This window comes from Nuphar pumila, chromosome 1, assembly GCF_984573655.1.
Source record: "Nuphar pumila chromosome 1, dmNupPumi1.hap1.1, whole genome shotgun sequence".
Taxonomy (NCBI): domain Eukaryota; kingdom Viridiplantae; phylum Streptophyta; class Magnoliopsida; order Nymphaeales; family Nymphaeaceae; genus Nuphar; species Nuphar pumila.
This window is the reverse complement of record NC_143249.1, coordinates 10,884,257-10,899,192: the sequence shown is the minus strand read 5'-3', so window position 1 is coordinate 10,899,192 and position 14,936 is coordinate 10,884,257. Positions and strand designations below refer to the sequence as shown.

The following is a 14,936-nucleotide window of genomic DNA, read 5'->3' as shown; positions in this document are numbered from 1 at the left end:
AGGAATTTACAGAAATACCCTTTTGGGTGAAATAAAGTATATATATTTATATTCATATATATATATATATATATACATATATATATATATATATATACATATATATATATATATGTGAATATAAATATATACGAGATTACAAATGTCGATAATACACATATTTTAACATCCCCCCTCAAACTTTGCGGGAAAAAACCCTAAAGTTTGGAAAAACATTTCTTCAAAACAGAGGGAAGTCTTGAAACACAGACCAATTCTTCAAAAAATCTTTAAGGAAAAAGCTCCATCTTCATGACAGTTGAGCTAGGTCTTCAAATCCAATTCACCATCGATCGAATCCATGATGTACCTAACGTTCCACATCTTAGCGATCCTGTAGAAAAACAACAAAGAAACAAGTAAAACATATCTTTGCACTTTTACTCAAATGGAACATTTCTAACTAGCATAATTATGGATGACACATGTTAGAAGTTATGCAAATTATGCAGAAATAACACCAAAGTTTCAAAATCATACATCATGTTAAAACAAAATGAGCGGAAGAAAATTATGCAGAAATAAATTGCAAGAATGCATAATGCATTCATAAGGTCCAATATTGGACAAATATAACCCCATAATGGGGAATAACAAAATGGTCCACTACGGGACACCACAATAAGCCTACGAAGAGGCATGATATATATAAACATTATTGAATGAGGACCAAAAAAGGCCATAAAGAGCATATGCATATACTTATCATGAAATGAATTAATACTCAAATAACTCATTAATGAACATGCTTCAAACATGTAATGAAGTGCCAAACAAGAGAAACAAAGTCTCCAAGCATACTTTAGGCAAAATAAACCCAAGAGTTCACAAGGTTTTAAAATCACTTATTAAAGACATACTTAATACACATTTTGCATATAAGGGTGGCAAAAACCATAAGCACTTAATATATAGATTAAATGCTAAGAAATCAACTTGATATGCTTATCAAAAATATGATTTGCTTGAAAAACACAAGTCATGAATGAAATTTTGCAAATTTCAACAATAGTTTATCCATTACAAACATCTTCCTCATTAGTCCTCCAAAACCCATAAATCAAGTGTATAAGCTACTAGATCAAGAATATAAAGCCATTAAAGGCCAAAGACACACACAAAGGTGTGTAAAAGAACCTCTTGTCTACATATAATAATACTTGAAATAAATGCATCTACGACAAGAACAAGAGAATACATGTCAACATGGACTAAAAAGTATCTCTTGTCTACGTAAAAAATACACTTAAAACCAAGTATGTTCAGCTACTAGAACAAGAGTAATAAGCCAACCATGGGCTAAAACATAATACATCTCTTGTCTACATATGATAGCACTTGAAATGAGTGAAATAAGTCAACCATGGGCATACATCTAAAGCGACTAGAACAAGGACATAAATGCCAACATAGGCTAAAAATCACACACCATGGTGTGAATCAACGTGCCTTGTCTACATATAAAAACACTCAAGACAAGTGTGTTCAGCTACTAGACCAAGAGAGCAAAAACCAACAAAGGGCTAAAAACACACGAAGGTGTAATAAAATTCTTGTCTACATATGATGACACTTAGATAATGGGCATAAAAGGAAAAGACTTTTGAGGCAATAAACTTGTAATGAAAATAAACCTCGAATAAAACAATACTCCTTTTAAAATGAATTCTTATAACAATAACATGCATGTAAAAAATATCTTCAACAAGATACTATAATCGATAAAATAAAATTCTTGAGAGCAAATGTGTGGACATACACACACCAAGAACACTTAGAATACTTGTGCAAAATCACAAGAACACAAAATCATAAATGTGCAAATGCACTCATAAGATTCATAAACAAGAAAAGGTTGGGCAATAATCCCAAAACCCTTGATTTAATATACCTTAAAACTTTTAAGGTTTTAAAACATCATATGTCCATCACATTTACATAGAAGCATCCATAATATCAATGTCCACAAGAGAAAAAATGAGTGACACACTCATAATTAGAGATCATACAACAAATCATTTTAGAGTCCCAAGGTGCCCATAACTCACCTCAACAACCATCTATAATATGGAAGGTGGACAAACTAAAATGATATAACACGAGGTGCCCATAACTCACCTCAACAAACATATCTAATATAATAATAAGGCCAAATAGAAGATGCATTAAATAACATGTGATGGACAAATATAAATGCCACAAAAAGGCAATAAACACTTAAGGAATAAAGAAAAGAGGACCGATTAAAAAATTGAATCAAAAGGTCCAATAATCAATAATGTGCTTTATAACAACAATTTTGCATAAACATAAATTATGCTTAATCTTCAAACAAGTCATTTATACCAAAAAGGACTTATTAAGCAATAAACACAACAACATAAAGAATTCATCAAGACAATCAAGCTTTTAATCAAAGAAATCATAAGAACCGTAATGGTTCACAAAGAAGGCTTTAACACAATACTCAAGGAATGAATATTTCAAACACTTGAAAATTTATAAATTTGGGATTAAATCCCATACAACAATTTTAAAAAAACCTTTGATTGTGATGAGATATGCGGAAACATTCAAAGTGCTAAAAGCACTTACAATGATTTAAAAAGGACTCAATATCTAAATTCATTATATTTTTCACAAAAATAAATGTGCATAAAAGCTCCATAATGTAAAAATGTCTACGAAGAGACAATACACATGTGAGCACAAAAGGCTTTATGAAAGATGTGCACGAAGGCACTCATACAATACTTGAACAAATACACACCAAGGTGTAAACAAACATGCACTAAGGCATGTATTTCATAAAAAAGAGGGAATGCATACAAGCGCAAATATTTGAGAAACAAATGTGCACAAAACACAAAAATACACAAAAGTGAGCAAGTATGCACTTTATAAAAAGAGCAATGCTTGAAATTCTCAAAATTTAACAATTGCAATTGGGGACAAAGAAAAACCATATTATGGTCAATGTAGGCATTTTTAAAAGATATTATTAAGAGGTTTCGAAACCTTATGAAAAATACAAACCAACAAGTTTATAAAGATGAAAAAAGAAATCATTTATACCAAAAGGATGCAAAAGATGAACTATGCACTCTATGTAGTGTGAGAAATTCCTTTTAAAAAATCTTTCCTAATGGTTTATCATAAACAATTTTTCAAAAAAAAGAAACATTGAAAAACTTTTAGGAGTTCTTATAAGTTATCATTAACAAGAACTACTTTAGGATCCAACAAAGATTTTTAGATGTGAGAGATTTTCATATAAGGATTATATCAAATTTTTCAAAAAATGCACTAAAATTTATAATCAAAAGAGGAACTCAAATCAAATATGGGTTCATATGAGAGTTAAAAAATTTTAAGCAAAGATCATTACTTCAGCAAGAAATCATATATATAATTTTAAAAATTAACTTATAGGTCAATCATGAGATAGTTATGTAGGAATTATAAATCTCACATAATTGAAGGTAATTTAAAAAAAAAAACATAAATTTCTATTATATGCGATTAGTAGTTCGATAAACACAAATTATATATTTGAACAACAAACGAGTTCACCAAATTTGAGGGAGATAATTTTAAAATATACGAGCACACGAAATGTGAAAAGACATAATTCAACTATCAAAACCATTAAACGAACAAACTATATGCAAGAAACATATTTTCAAATGCATAATATTTTAAGAAAATGGATACATACCGAATAACTTCAAAGCAAAAAGGAAGAGCAATGAATACTTCACCATTTCTTGAGCGACACGCTTTCCGTTGCACCAAAGGACAACCCCATCGTGACCTCGCTCTGATACCATGTTAAAAAATGACTTGGAATACATTGGGTTCAATAATGAACCCATACTTATGCACGTGAAATGCAAATATACCCATTAAAGGGAAACAACATAAGCACATAATGTGCTAACACATAAAACCCATAAAAAGGGGAAAATATGACATAAAGTCATAAGTTGCATATCATTGAAGAATAATGGAGAAGGGGTAAAAACCCCATTACAATGGAGCATAAGCTCCCTCTAAGATACAAAAATACAAAGGGGAGAGCCCCTATTTATAAGCATAAGAAGGAGCCACAAAGGGGGCTCCCAAGAGAGTCGTTGGGAGCCCCCAACGGTCACATATGTGACCGTTGGAGGCTCCCCAACGACTCTTTGGGGAGCCTCCCTATGTGGCGCAAAAGCCAAAAAATAAAAAGGGAAAAAGAAGAAAAATAAAAAAAAAATAAAAATAAAAATTACAAGCATAATTCCAAAATGGAATATGCGTAAAACAGGAATTTACAGAAATACCCTTTTGGGTGAAATAAAGTATATATATTTATATTCATATATATATATATAGATATATATACATATATATATGTATATATATATATCTATATATATATATGAATATAAATATATACGAGATTACAAATGTTGATAATACACATATTTTAACACCTCCATCGCCAGCAGCTTCCCACCCGCGGCAGGCATACACGCCACCCTTGTCAAGCGGAGCTTCTCCTTCTTCCTCCTCATTGTTTCCCTTCAACCTGAGTTCGACAGTGGGGAGATCGACCTCAGTCGACCTCTTTCTCTCGTAAAGGTTGTCTTCGATCACCAGAAATATTGCTGAAAGAGGTACGGGTACTGTCTTTTGATTCAGATGAGGGATAGAATGTGGATGAGATTCCATGTGTGATTCGGTGGAAACCCATGGGCAAAAGGGGCTGAATGTATATGCCCATTCATGTTCGTGAAGAAGAGGGACTGTATGGATCCCTTCATACCCAGGGATGTATTGAACTACCTGTTTGATTTTATCTGGTGTCTCATCCTTAGGGATGGAAATGTGGAAAGGTACGCAGTACGGTGCCGATTTTGAAAAATCTGATTGGGTTATTCCAGTTTTTCCATAGCCCTAAGTACCTTATGTGTTATGCTGGATTTAGTGATGCAAATGATTCGGCTACGGAACAGCTAATTACATGGGGATGCAGATTCAAATAGCCAAAAAAATTGCAAACCTCCATCCTTGATCTGTCCCATTTGCATCCTTAGTTGGATTTGGGCTATGAATCCGACATGGCTGACCCGAGTATGTTGTATGCATTTTTTTTAGTAAAAATATATATATTAGATGCTCTTAAAACTATATGGGTTAAGTTCAGGCTTCCATTTCATCGAGGTGACATAACCCAAATTGAAACCAAAACCAAATTGCTTGCTATTAGCTGAACCATGTGCAATCAATGCCTTTGATATCAATCCAAAGTGTTGTTGTGTATGTTTTTGTTAATGAACTATTAGTACATACGTTGATTTGATATTTCTCGGTTCAAGTGTTACTGTGTGATACATTAGGCTTTGATTAATGAATGGTTAGTATTGTTACTTTAAGGAAACTGTTTCACACCTTCAGCAGGCAGATTTCAGTTGAAACTGCATCTATGTAAAAATAGATAACAGACTATTCCATCTTGAAATTAAGACAAAAATGGAAATTTGTTTCAGTGCCAAATAGAAACTAAACTCCATGTATAGGACTGAAAGGATGTGTTGATTTTCACTGATGAAATGACAGGTATAGCAGCAGTCCAAGGAGCGTGGGTATACGCTCAATATGTTACTTATGTTTGCCATGGTTAATATGGTTCATCTATGATAGGTTAGCATAGATGCGCATGTACGAAAATCATAAATCATGCTCAGTGAGATGTATGTGTAATTAATCTTGCTAAGCAGTAGTTCATTGTTTTGGTTACGCCATCATTAATGTGAGCATGCATTGTCACTTAACTGCCAAGTTATTGATGTTGTGCAATTAACGTAAGCATGTACACTTAATGAAAATATGTTAAACTATGTGCACATGCACACACTCAAAAGAGGTATGCATTGGTGAATACACGTATGTGATGTAGGTAACACACATAACAAGGATACATATGATTAAGCAATGACATGTTTATGATTGGGTTTATATTTGCATGAGTACACATGCATTTGGCACTTAGGCTTAGTGTTATAAATAAAGCACTACTTTTGTTTTGTTATGTGATGCACCGATGGCCTAAATGGACCGTCACCGGCCTGGAGAGCCGTGGTTTTGGTTCTTTTCACATATATTTTTAACTGCATCACTTAAACCACATAAGTGGGTAGGTCACACTACTACACTGTTCTAGTCGTTTATACGGGCTGGAGTCCCGTAAGGGTTCCCGCAAGGGAGGATGTGGGTTTTCATTTTACTTTTGCATATAATGTTGCAAACATGAAGAATTGACTTACATAAAAAAATAATGAATAAGAACAGTGTAATATACATTCTAGGATATCTCATTTGGAGTATGAGAATCCTAGAGATCCGGTCTTGGGGAGACTGTGAGGATACAAAAACTTCGTGTGCTGTAATTTTGTCCTCCGAACCCGATATTGAGGTTCTTTCTCCTGACCACGGTTTTAGGGAGAGTCTGCCACTTTACCCGGGAGTGGTGTGTTCGACACAGCTGTTGTTTATGGTACCAAGGAAGTGACACTTGTGGGCGTGGGGTGTCTCTTGTGTCCCCAACATTAGATGTGGAGGTCTAATGTTCCGAAGGTGATTCGGTCGAGGGCTAAGTTGGAACCCAATAATAAAATACAAATTGTGTGTTAAGCTACCTTAGGAACCTACTTGACCTCGGGGTTTGTACATGTTTGGTGTATCCGCGGGCAACGGTAATTAAAAGGAGGAACTTAAAGCTGCGTGCATTTAATAGGGCATGCATATGGAAAGATGAAACTTAAATGAAAGATAACAAAAGAAATCATGCATTGCACATAATCATGCATTTTCCTGTTATGCATTAGATCATGTCTGTTTGAATCATTCTCTATATCATGACATGATTTGGTGGTAGCATATGATTTACTTCTTGAAATCATGCTGCAAGGTTTGGTTATTTAGTTCTTGATATATGGTACTGCTTTACTGTTCTTGACTGGTGAGCATATGTAATTGTTGGTAAGTATGAATATTTAAATGCTGCAAATTTTATATCTGCACTCAAATCATTGCATGAAATTTTATCCATGTTCTTTGTCTCACCTGGTTTCTTTAGAAGTAGTTGTGCTCAGAATTTCGGTTCTGACACCCTACTTTGTTGGTTTTTCATAGGTTATGGTGAACAGTGAGGTTGGACTAGCTACTGGGGATGGATGAGAGTCATACTTGAGCTTGACAGCTTCAGCGGGGGACAGAGTGACTCTTTATTCAATCATTCTTGCTTTTTCAGTTGTTACTTTACTTTCAGTTGAATAAAACATTGTCTCTACAGTTTACTTACTCATAAATAAAGAAATTATTTTGGTTCTTATGGATGATGGTTGCAAGTTCGTTTGTATTGTTTGTGCTATCTAGTTGGAATTGGAACTGTGAGGACCCCAGGTCTCTGGAAAGTTTTCTGCAACTATTATATATATATATATATATATATATATATATATATATATATATATATATATATATTCCGCATTTTTAAAGGGTATGGATTGGGGTCGTTACAATCACATATATTAACAATATTTTGAAAATATCATGATATTATCATGATATAATGGAAAAAACAATTAAGAGAAAATGTCACATTAAAAAGATTGAAAATTCACTTTCCCATGAACATCCATAGGCTAGTGCTCTTCAATTTGAGGTCGATATCTGAAATAGGGAACAGAGATCATGCCTTATGCCATGTCAAACCATTAGATTTCGTCATGACATTAGTCAATAAAAATACCCTATGGACTAGACATCTATTAGCATTAAGGATAGCAAAATTAATCATGGTTTTTTATTTTTTATGTTCAACATAAATGGATTTAGTTTAAATTTTAAAATTGTTTTTTTATATACTTTGTTACCCACACCTACCAGTTTTCTTCTTAATTGTACCCATTTTTATGCAAAGGAATTGTTAACCCTTTAGTTTGAAATGCTTCTTTCTTGGCAGAGCATAGTACAGCAATGGTGCCTGTTTCCCAGTTGGACTGTAACATCTCAACTCTTTCAGTTTTTCTTTATTTTTCCAATTCATTATACGTTGGTACATTTCTATGTTATTCCTAATTGGTTCAACTTGGTCCAACAATAATATATCTGAGGGAAAGCCAACTAGCTTCAGTGGAACCGAAATTCCAGTCACTGTGGCTCCTTTTGACAGACACACATTTGTTGGAGAGAGAATCATCTATATTGATTTGCTATCTATAATGCGTAACATCAACTAATATGGACATTGACCTTGAATATGATTAATGCAACATTGTGAAACTGCCTTTGACTGGTGAAGTACTGCCTTGATATAATTCATAGGTGACTTGCAATATAGAAATACAAGAAGCAAGGTCTTCTGTTTTGGCTGATAGTCTGTCAGATCCAGCTCAACACCCGGTGCACAATTCACAAGGGGACTAGTTCTACATAAAAAGTATAATGGAGCAGGTATAATATCTCTGCAGGCCTTAGTGTCCTGTTTCATTTTTTGACTGATTTGTCAGAATACAGAGCTCTGCTTAAGATAGGATTACGACAAAATCAATTTTATTCCCAACACCAATTATGATTTTATCCGAGTATAAGGAAGTTGTGCCCGTGAAACCATTCATATCAAAATAAGAAATATACTGTAAAATCATTCAAACATGAACATGTAGAAAACCAATCACAACGTACTGGTGGGAATCATGATCTTTAGTGACTTCCATATCTTTTCCAATATTTGATTTTTCTCCTGCAGAGAAAAATAAAAGATACAAGAGAAAATGAATATTCATTAATTGAAGAGCTCCCTTAACTCCAAACTGCTGGTGATAAAAAGAGTAAACGGAATCAACTTACCATCTGATGAATCTGGGATGTATTTTGCTAGCCGATACTTCTAAATGAAACATATAAAGAAATATCAACAACAAAAAATCTTTCTAGAATTGATAATAGGAACTTGGCTTAAGAGTTTACCTGCAAGTGGCTTTTAACATGGAATATAGTGATCCCTTGAATGCCCATGAACTTCAGAACACCCTTAGGTGTTGCCCCTATCAAGTTAATAAACTATTTCAAAACAATTTTAGGAACATGAAAAATATATAGCTACACATCTTTTTTTTTCCTATGGCCTTGATTATTCCAATTTGAACATCAATATCAGATTCTGTATTTTTATGTGTTCTTGAACATCAATATATATATATATATATATATATATATATATATATATATATATATATATATATATATATATATACCACCGCTATGGTTTGGACATCCCATTATGGTCTGAGAGGTGCCACGTTGACCGTGGAACTAAGTTGCTGTCTGTGGTGTAAAACTCCACGAGTACTCCCTGCCCACTAGGGATAGTTTTCCATTTGGCTTAGGTCTTGCGGCAAAGGATGATTAACCCAGATATCAAACTCTTAACCTCCTCCAATTTGAAACCTTAAGCCGACCCACCTAACCAGGTGTGTGGAACCCTTGTGGGCATATCTATTATATATTTATATACAATTGTCTTATTCTAAACTATTGGCATTTGGCACACTTGACTTATTTAAGCTGATCACAGTTAAAAACCAAACCCATTAAGAAAGTTTGCTTGTTGTCATGAAAACTATGGTTGTGATTCTCGGGAATCGGTCTTGGATCGGCCATGCTTGACTCTGTCACTCAGACTAGTCAAAAAAATTTATTTTATTTATTAAAAATAACTAATAAATATGTATTTAGTAAATATAAGAACCTTTCTCTCACTCTCACACTCTCTCTATATATACATACATATACATATACATATATATATATATATATATATATATATATATATATATATATATATATATATATATATATATCAGCACATGTAAACTTCAGACTTTTAGTTGTAAAGTATCTCTTCGATAGAAAAAAAATGAAAAAGCAATTTAAATAGGCCATTAAAGAGGGAATTCCTAATTGGATGTAACGGTCCTAACAGATGAGGTATGTAAAATAATTAAAAAAAAAAGTAGACTTTCTAAATAAACTTGATAAAAAAATAAAACTACTTAAAAAATAATGAAATGCATGCAGTAGAAAAGGTAAATTCATTAAAGAAGCCATGCTTTATTGGTTGTGAGGACCAATGCCTAAACTTCTTAAAAGGAACAAAACTCGGCTGACTCAGGCGAGTCTTAACAACACCCGACTGACTTGGGCGATTCTCAGTCTCGGCCGTATCAAAGCATTGTCTTGGCCAAGTTTAGCCCTGACTGAGTTTTACTAAATTTTTTATTCGATTAAGGGGCAATGCAAGACAACTTGGGTGAGTCATGAGTTGACTCACCAAGTTTGCCAACCATGATGAAAACCATTCCAAAGTGAACTACTTCCCAGATCCATTAAGAACCTTAGGACTTAAAATCATAATGCCTTCAGATAGACAAATAACACCAATACTGCATGGGTGTGCATGCGTTTGCACGTGGATGCCAATAACATACAATGAGATAAGATCACTTAATGTGCTATTTAGGATTCTCTTGTTTCCATCTTGGAGAAGTTACTTACTATCAGGCCCTCCAAGTTGTGTGATGGCTTCAACAAATCGATCATGGAGATCAGGTGTCCAGCGAAGACGCTGTTTGGTTGATCCCATTCCACTTGTTGGAGCATGAATTCTGATTGAACCTGGAGGGATACCAACATCTCCTGTAGGGAACTGCTGCTTTCCTTGGCTCTTATGAGAAACTGAAGTGAATTCGAAGTTTTGATCTTCATGAAGCATCTTCAACAAGAAATAACAAAGCGAATTTGCATCAGTACAGTTGCTTAAGTAGAATGCTGATGAAAGCTGGTTCTGCAACAAGCGTTCTTCATAATAATACACTGTTGTAGAACCTCACAAATTAAGGAAAGTTGGTCTCAATCAAAGGTTCAATTACAGACACATGACAAGAACCAATGTGATGGGCACCCCATATGGAGGAATGCCTAACCTGAGCATGTCCTTCCAACGCTATCTTTAATTATATTGCCTGTCCATAGACAAAGATGACATTATTTTGATGGTTCCAGCATCTCATGGAAGTAAGCATAGGTAACCTAAGGTGGACTTCCCAATATGTACAGCAGCCTTGACATAAACAAAGCTAAGGCACCACCAGAAGAAAGATATCTGTTTCCTTGAGGTCAGAGGAGAGCCACGTTTCTGGATAGTTTATTAACTATCTCCTTGATGTAACTAATGCACCATTCATTACACATGTCTTCCCATAACCAATTGTATTATATCTTGTTTATGGAAAGATTTTTAAGCCTCATAGCCCATTTACCTTGTCATCCATTTACTCCTGCACATCATCGTGATGACAATGGGAAAATCCTTTCTGCAGTCATTGTGAATTTATGAATACTAGACAGTTAGATTTTTCAGTAAATGATAGCATTTCTTGTTAATTTATATCAATACAGACCACTGAATAAGTATCAGTGATTAGAATGAAAGGGAAATAGAGAAATACAGAAACAGAAAATGCTGGCAAAATACATTATGTGGTTTGCATGTCCAACTATCCTCATGCGTCCTCCTGTAGCATTCCATTCTACATATGCACTAAAATTAGAAGTCATAATATGATTTACATAAATCCCATATAAGGAGAAAAAACTGTACGAGGGCATCGAGTGCACTGGGAAATAACTATAAGGCCATTCTGTGATGCTACAAGTAATTAAACCAGTTATCTTGTGAACCAGTCCATTGCCAGAGGCAGCCTTACAGTAACAATGCTCAAGTGCTTTCATGTCCTTAGATCTATCGGAATGCACATAGTACACCAGTACATCACCTGAGGATGGATTTTGCACTTTCTTGATCCCTCATCCTCAATACATCATCACAAAATTCGCAGCTACATGGAAAGAGGAATGATGCAACCAAGTAGTGTTGCTAATGGTACAATAGCAACTTTAATCTTCATATCATAAAATCCTACAGTGCCATTCTGGCAAATGCTTCTGGATTCTCAACTTGAGGCATGTTTTCTTAAATGGCCATCCTTTCAGCCGCTTAAACTCTTGCATTGTCCATAAGCCATGGCTGCAAGTCCACACCAGCAGTTTTTCAGTTCAACCAGGAAACCAAATATTAACATTTCCTCCTGCTTTTAGTAGTCATATGGCAGTGCTTTTTCATGGTGATTGCAGCAACTCTTCAACCAGTAACAGCAGACTTATGGTGCCAGGTAACATCAAGCTATCCCAGCAGATATAAAGATGTTGCAATATTTACATTTTCACACATGCCTGCAAATATTTTCAGAATCAATTCCACGCACAGCAGCCACACTGACTTAGGTAGACTTGGTCATGGTAATGTTCTAGTTGCAGCATATAGAGTTTCACATCCAACGCAAGCTCCACCATTTCCACAGAAATAGTGGCAAAAGCAAGTGGAGCTTCGATAACAAATCTGGGCATGGCATAATACTTGATATTTTTTGCATAAAAAGGGAATTTTTGGTGCAGTAATCATATTAATACCATCAATATTCAGGCATCTAATTCAGATAGGAATCAAAATTTGGTGCTCCCATAGGTGGGAATCACAGGCAGAAACCCGACCAACATCTACCGAAGAAATGCTCCTTCAGATCAGCCTACGTAAGCATCAAAAGTGTAATCTCCTCTGGATCCACTCGATCATCCACTACAGATATGGAATTCCAGTAATATGCTAATTCTTCATATTGACATGGGACTTCCAGTAAAACAGATCAAATAATTTTCTCTGCTGCCTGCATTCTCCGTTCTCTCTCTCTCATCAAAATTTTGTACAGATTATATAGTGATTATGGAAATATCAGACACCTGTTTTCCACACATATGCACACGGCAATATGGACCATCGCTTGCCCAGTTTCAACTCTGTGTAGTCATCATGCAGAGGGATGTAATTTCATCTCTCTGTGACTGATTTGTTGAAAGAGCTTGAACTATTAGGAGTCACTAACGCCTACGAATTAGGTTTAAAAGTAGAATCTTCTTCGTCATAGGGATAACTTTTGTCACTTGTAGATAAGCACATCTTTCTGGCCAGTGGGTACCTACGGCAGGCATCTTATTGACTATAAGGACTAGTTTGCTCCTTGCTTCTTTTATTTTGATAGGTTCACCTGACTCTGTACTTCAAATTACTTGATAAAAGATCATTCTCTCTAAACAAACCAAAAAGCCAGAAAGAAGTAAAAGGAAAAAATACTACAGAAATAAAATATGTGTTGCTTCTGTCAATGAAACTCTTGAATAACAGCAAGGAGATGATGCTTTATGATTAGCCACTTGTTCAATACTCTTAGTTTCCTACCTGATTGTGTAAAAACAATCTTTCTTCCTAACTATTGCATCCCGCCCCCCCCCCCCCCCCCCCCCGCCCCCCGCCCGACAAAAAAAAACTATAATAATCAAAATTTGGCATATACTCTTATCTAATTGATTCAAAACAATCCAAAAAGCTCTGATTCGGAACAGGCTACAGAAAACACAAACACCAACAAAAGAAGCAGCACAGAACCATGTTTTCAACAAGCCGAATCGATCTAAAAAGTAAAAGCCATCATCCATTCATCCATGAAATGACCCCAACCACAAGCAATGACATATTAACTCAGAGAAACCACCAAATACCAACTTCACCAAAAGTATCCCCATAAAGAAAGAATCTAAGGAGTGAACTTACAGAGGCCTGGTGCTGTTTCATGGGCCTGAGTGTGAAGCCTCCAAGAGTTGGTGGGGCGCTTGAGTTGGGTGTGTGTGCACGAGGGGGGGGGGGAGTGGGAGAAGGTTTTGACATGAGCGAAGGCCAAAAACGGCCATTGCTGTCAAAGCCCACGTAAGCAAACACTGTTTCAAAAAGACCAGAAGAGAATCTAGGAAGGAGTGGTTCATGGCCTGACGATAAACCGTCAGAGGATCTTTTTTGCCGTCCATCTAAGAGATGGACGGTATCCAGAACCCCACCACATGTATGGACCCACTTGCATCCCGTGTGCCGTTCATCACCTGGATGGACGGCACCACAATTTTATGAAATTGACATTTCACATCAATGTTGCCAAAATCGGTCTCTTAATCTGAATCCAAACTGTTTTAAAGAAAAAACAATTTGGCAAAAACTACGACAACAACTAAGCCTTCATCCCAAAACAATTGGGGTCGGCCACATGAACCAAAAAAGAAAATCATTGCGGGTCTTCCACATGAATTCTTCTTCTCCAACCATTTCTATCCAATGCCTCGGTGAGGTTCAAAACATTCATATCCTTACCTATCATTTTCATCCAAGTCTTTTTAGGCCTACCTCAACTTCTTTTAACTAATATATTTTTCTATTTCTCCATCGTTCTACTTGGAGCGTCATTAGGACTTCGCCGAATATGTCCAAATCACCGTAAACGATTCTCTCTCATCTTATTTTCAATGGGTATAACACCCACCTTCTTACATATCTCTTTATTCCAAATCTTATCTTGTATTGTATTTCCAGGCATCCATCTACGCAATTCAGGCTGACCGTGGCCTACTTTAAAAACTAATTTTTTAAATTAAAAAAACAATTCAGGCTGAATCGGACGGATTTTGTCTGATACATCGGACTCGGATCCTTAATTAACTTATTTTCAGGGGTGTTGAATCAGCCCCGCATTCGATTCGAATCGACCGATTCGTTTCGATTTTAACAACAGTGGTTTATAACTTCACATAGAGCCACGGTCAAGTGGTTCTTGGTTGCCATCCATCTCCAAGATGAACGGCGAATAAAGCCCCCAACACCTAACCTGATCCGGTTTAATCTAGGGAAG

General features: G+C 35.5%; 1 protein-coding gene across 1 annotated transcript in view; it reads right to left on the bottom strand.

Annotated features, from left to right (window-relative positions):
- The window catches only part of LOC149847957 (protein PHOSPHATE STARVATION RESPONSE 3-like), a 42,926-nt gene extending 28,793 nt beyond the window's left edge, over positions 1 to 14,133 (bottom strand). Inside the window, exons 1-6 of the mRNA XM_090002840.1 lie at positions 14,112 to 14,133; positions 13,814 to 13,977; positions 10,645 to 10,861; positions 9,058 to 9,134; positions 8,938 to 8,977; positions 8,773 to 8,830 (exon numbers count right to left, since the gene is read on the bottom strand). Of these exons, the coding sequence (XP_089858966.1) occupies positions 8,773 to 8,830; positions 8,938 to 8,977; positions 9,058 to 9,134; positions 10,645 to 10,861; positions 13,814 to 13,977; positions 14,112 to 14,133 (578 nt within the window). The remainder of the gene's footprint in view (positions 1 to 8,772; positions 8,831 to 8,937; positions 8,978 to 9,057; positions 9,135 to 10,644; positions 10,862 to 13,813; positions 13,978 to 14,111) is intronic.
- Between the last annotated feature and the right edge of the window lie 803 nt (positions 14,134 to 14,936).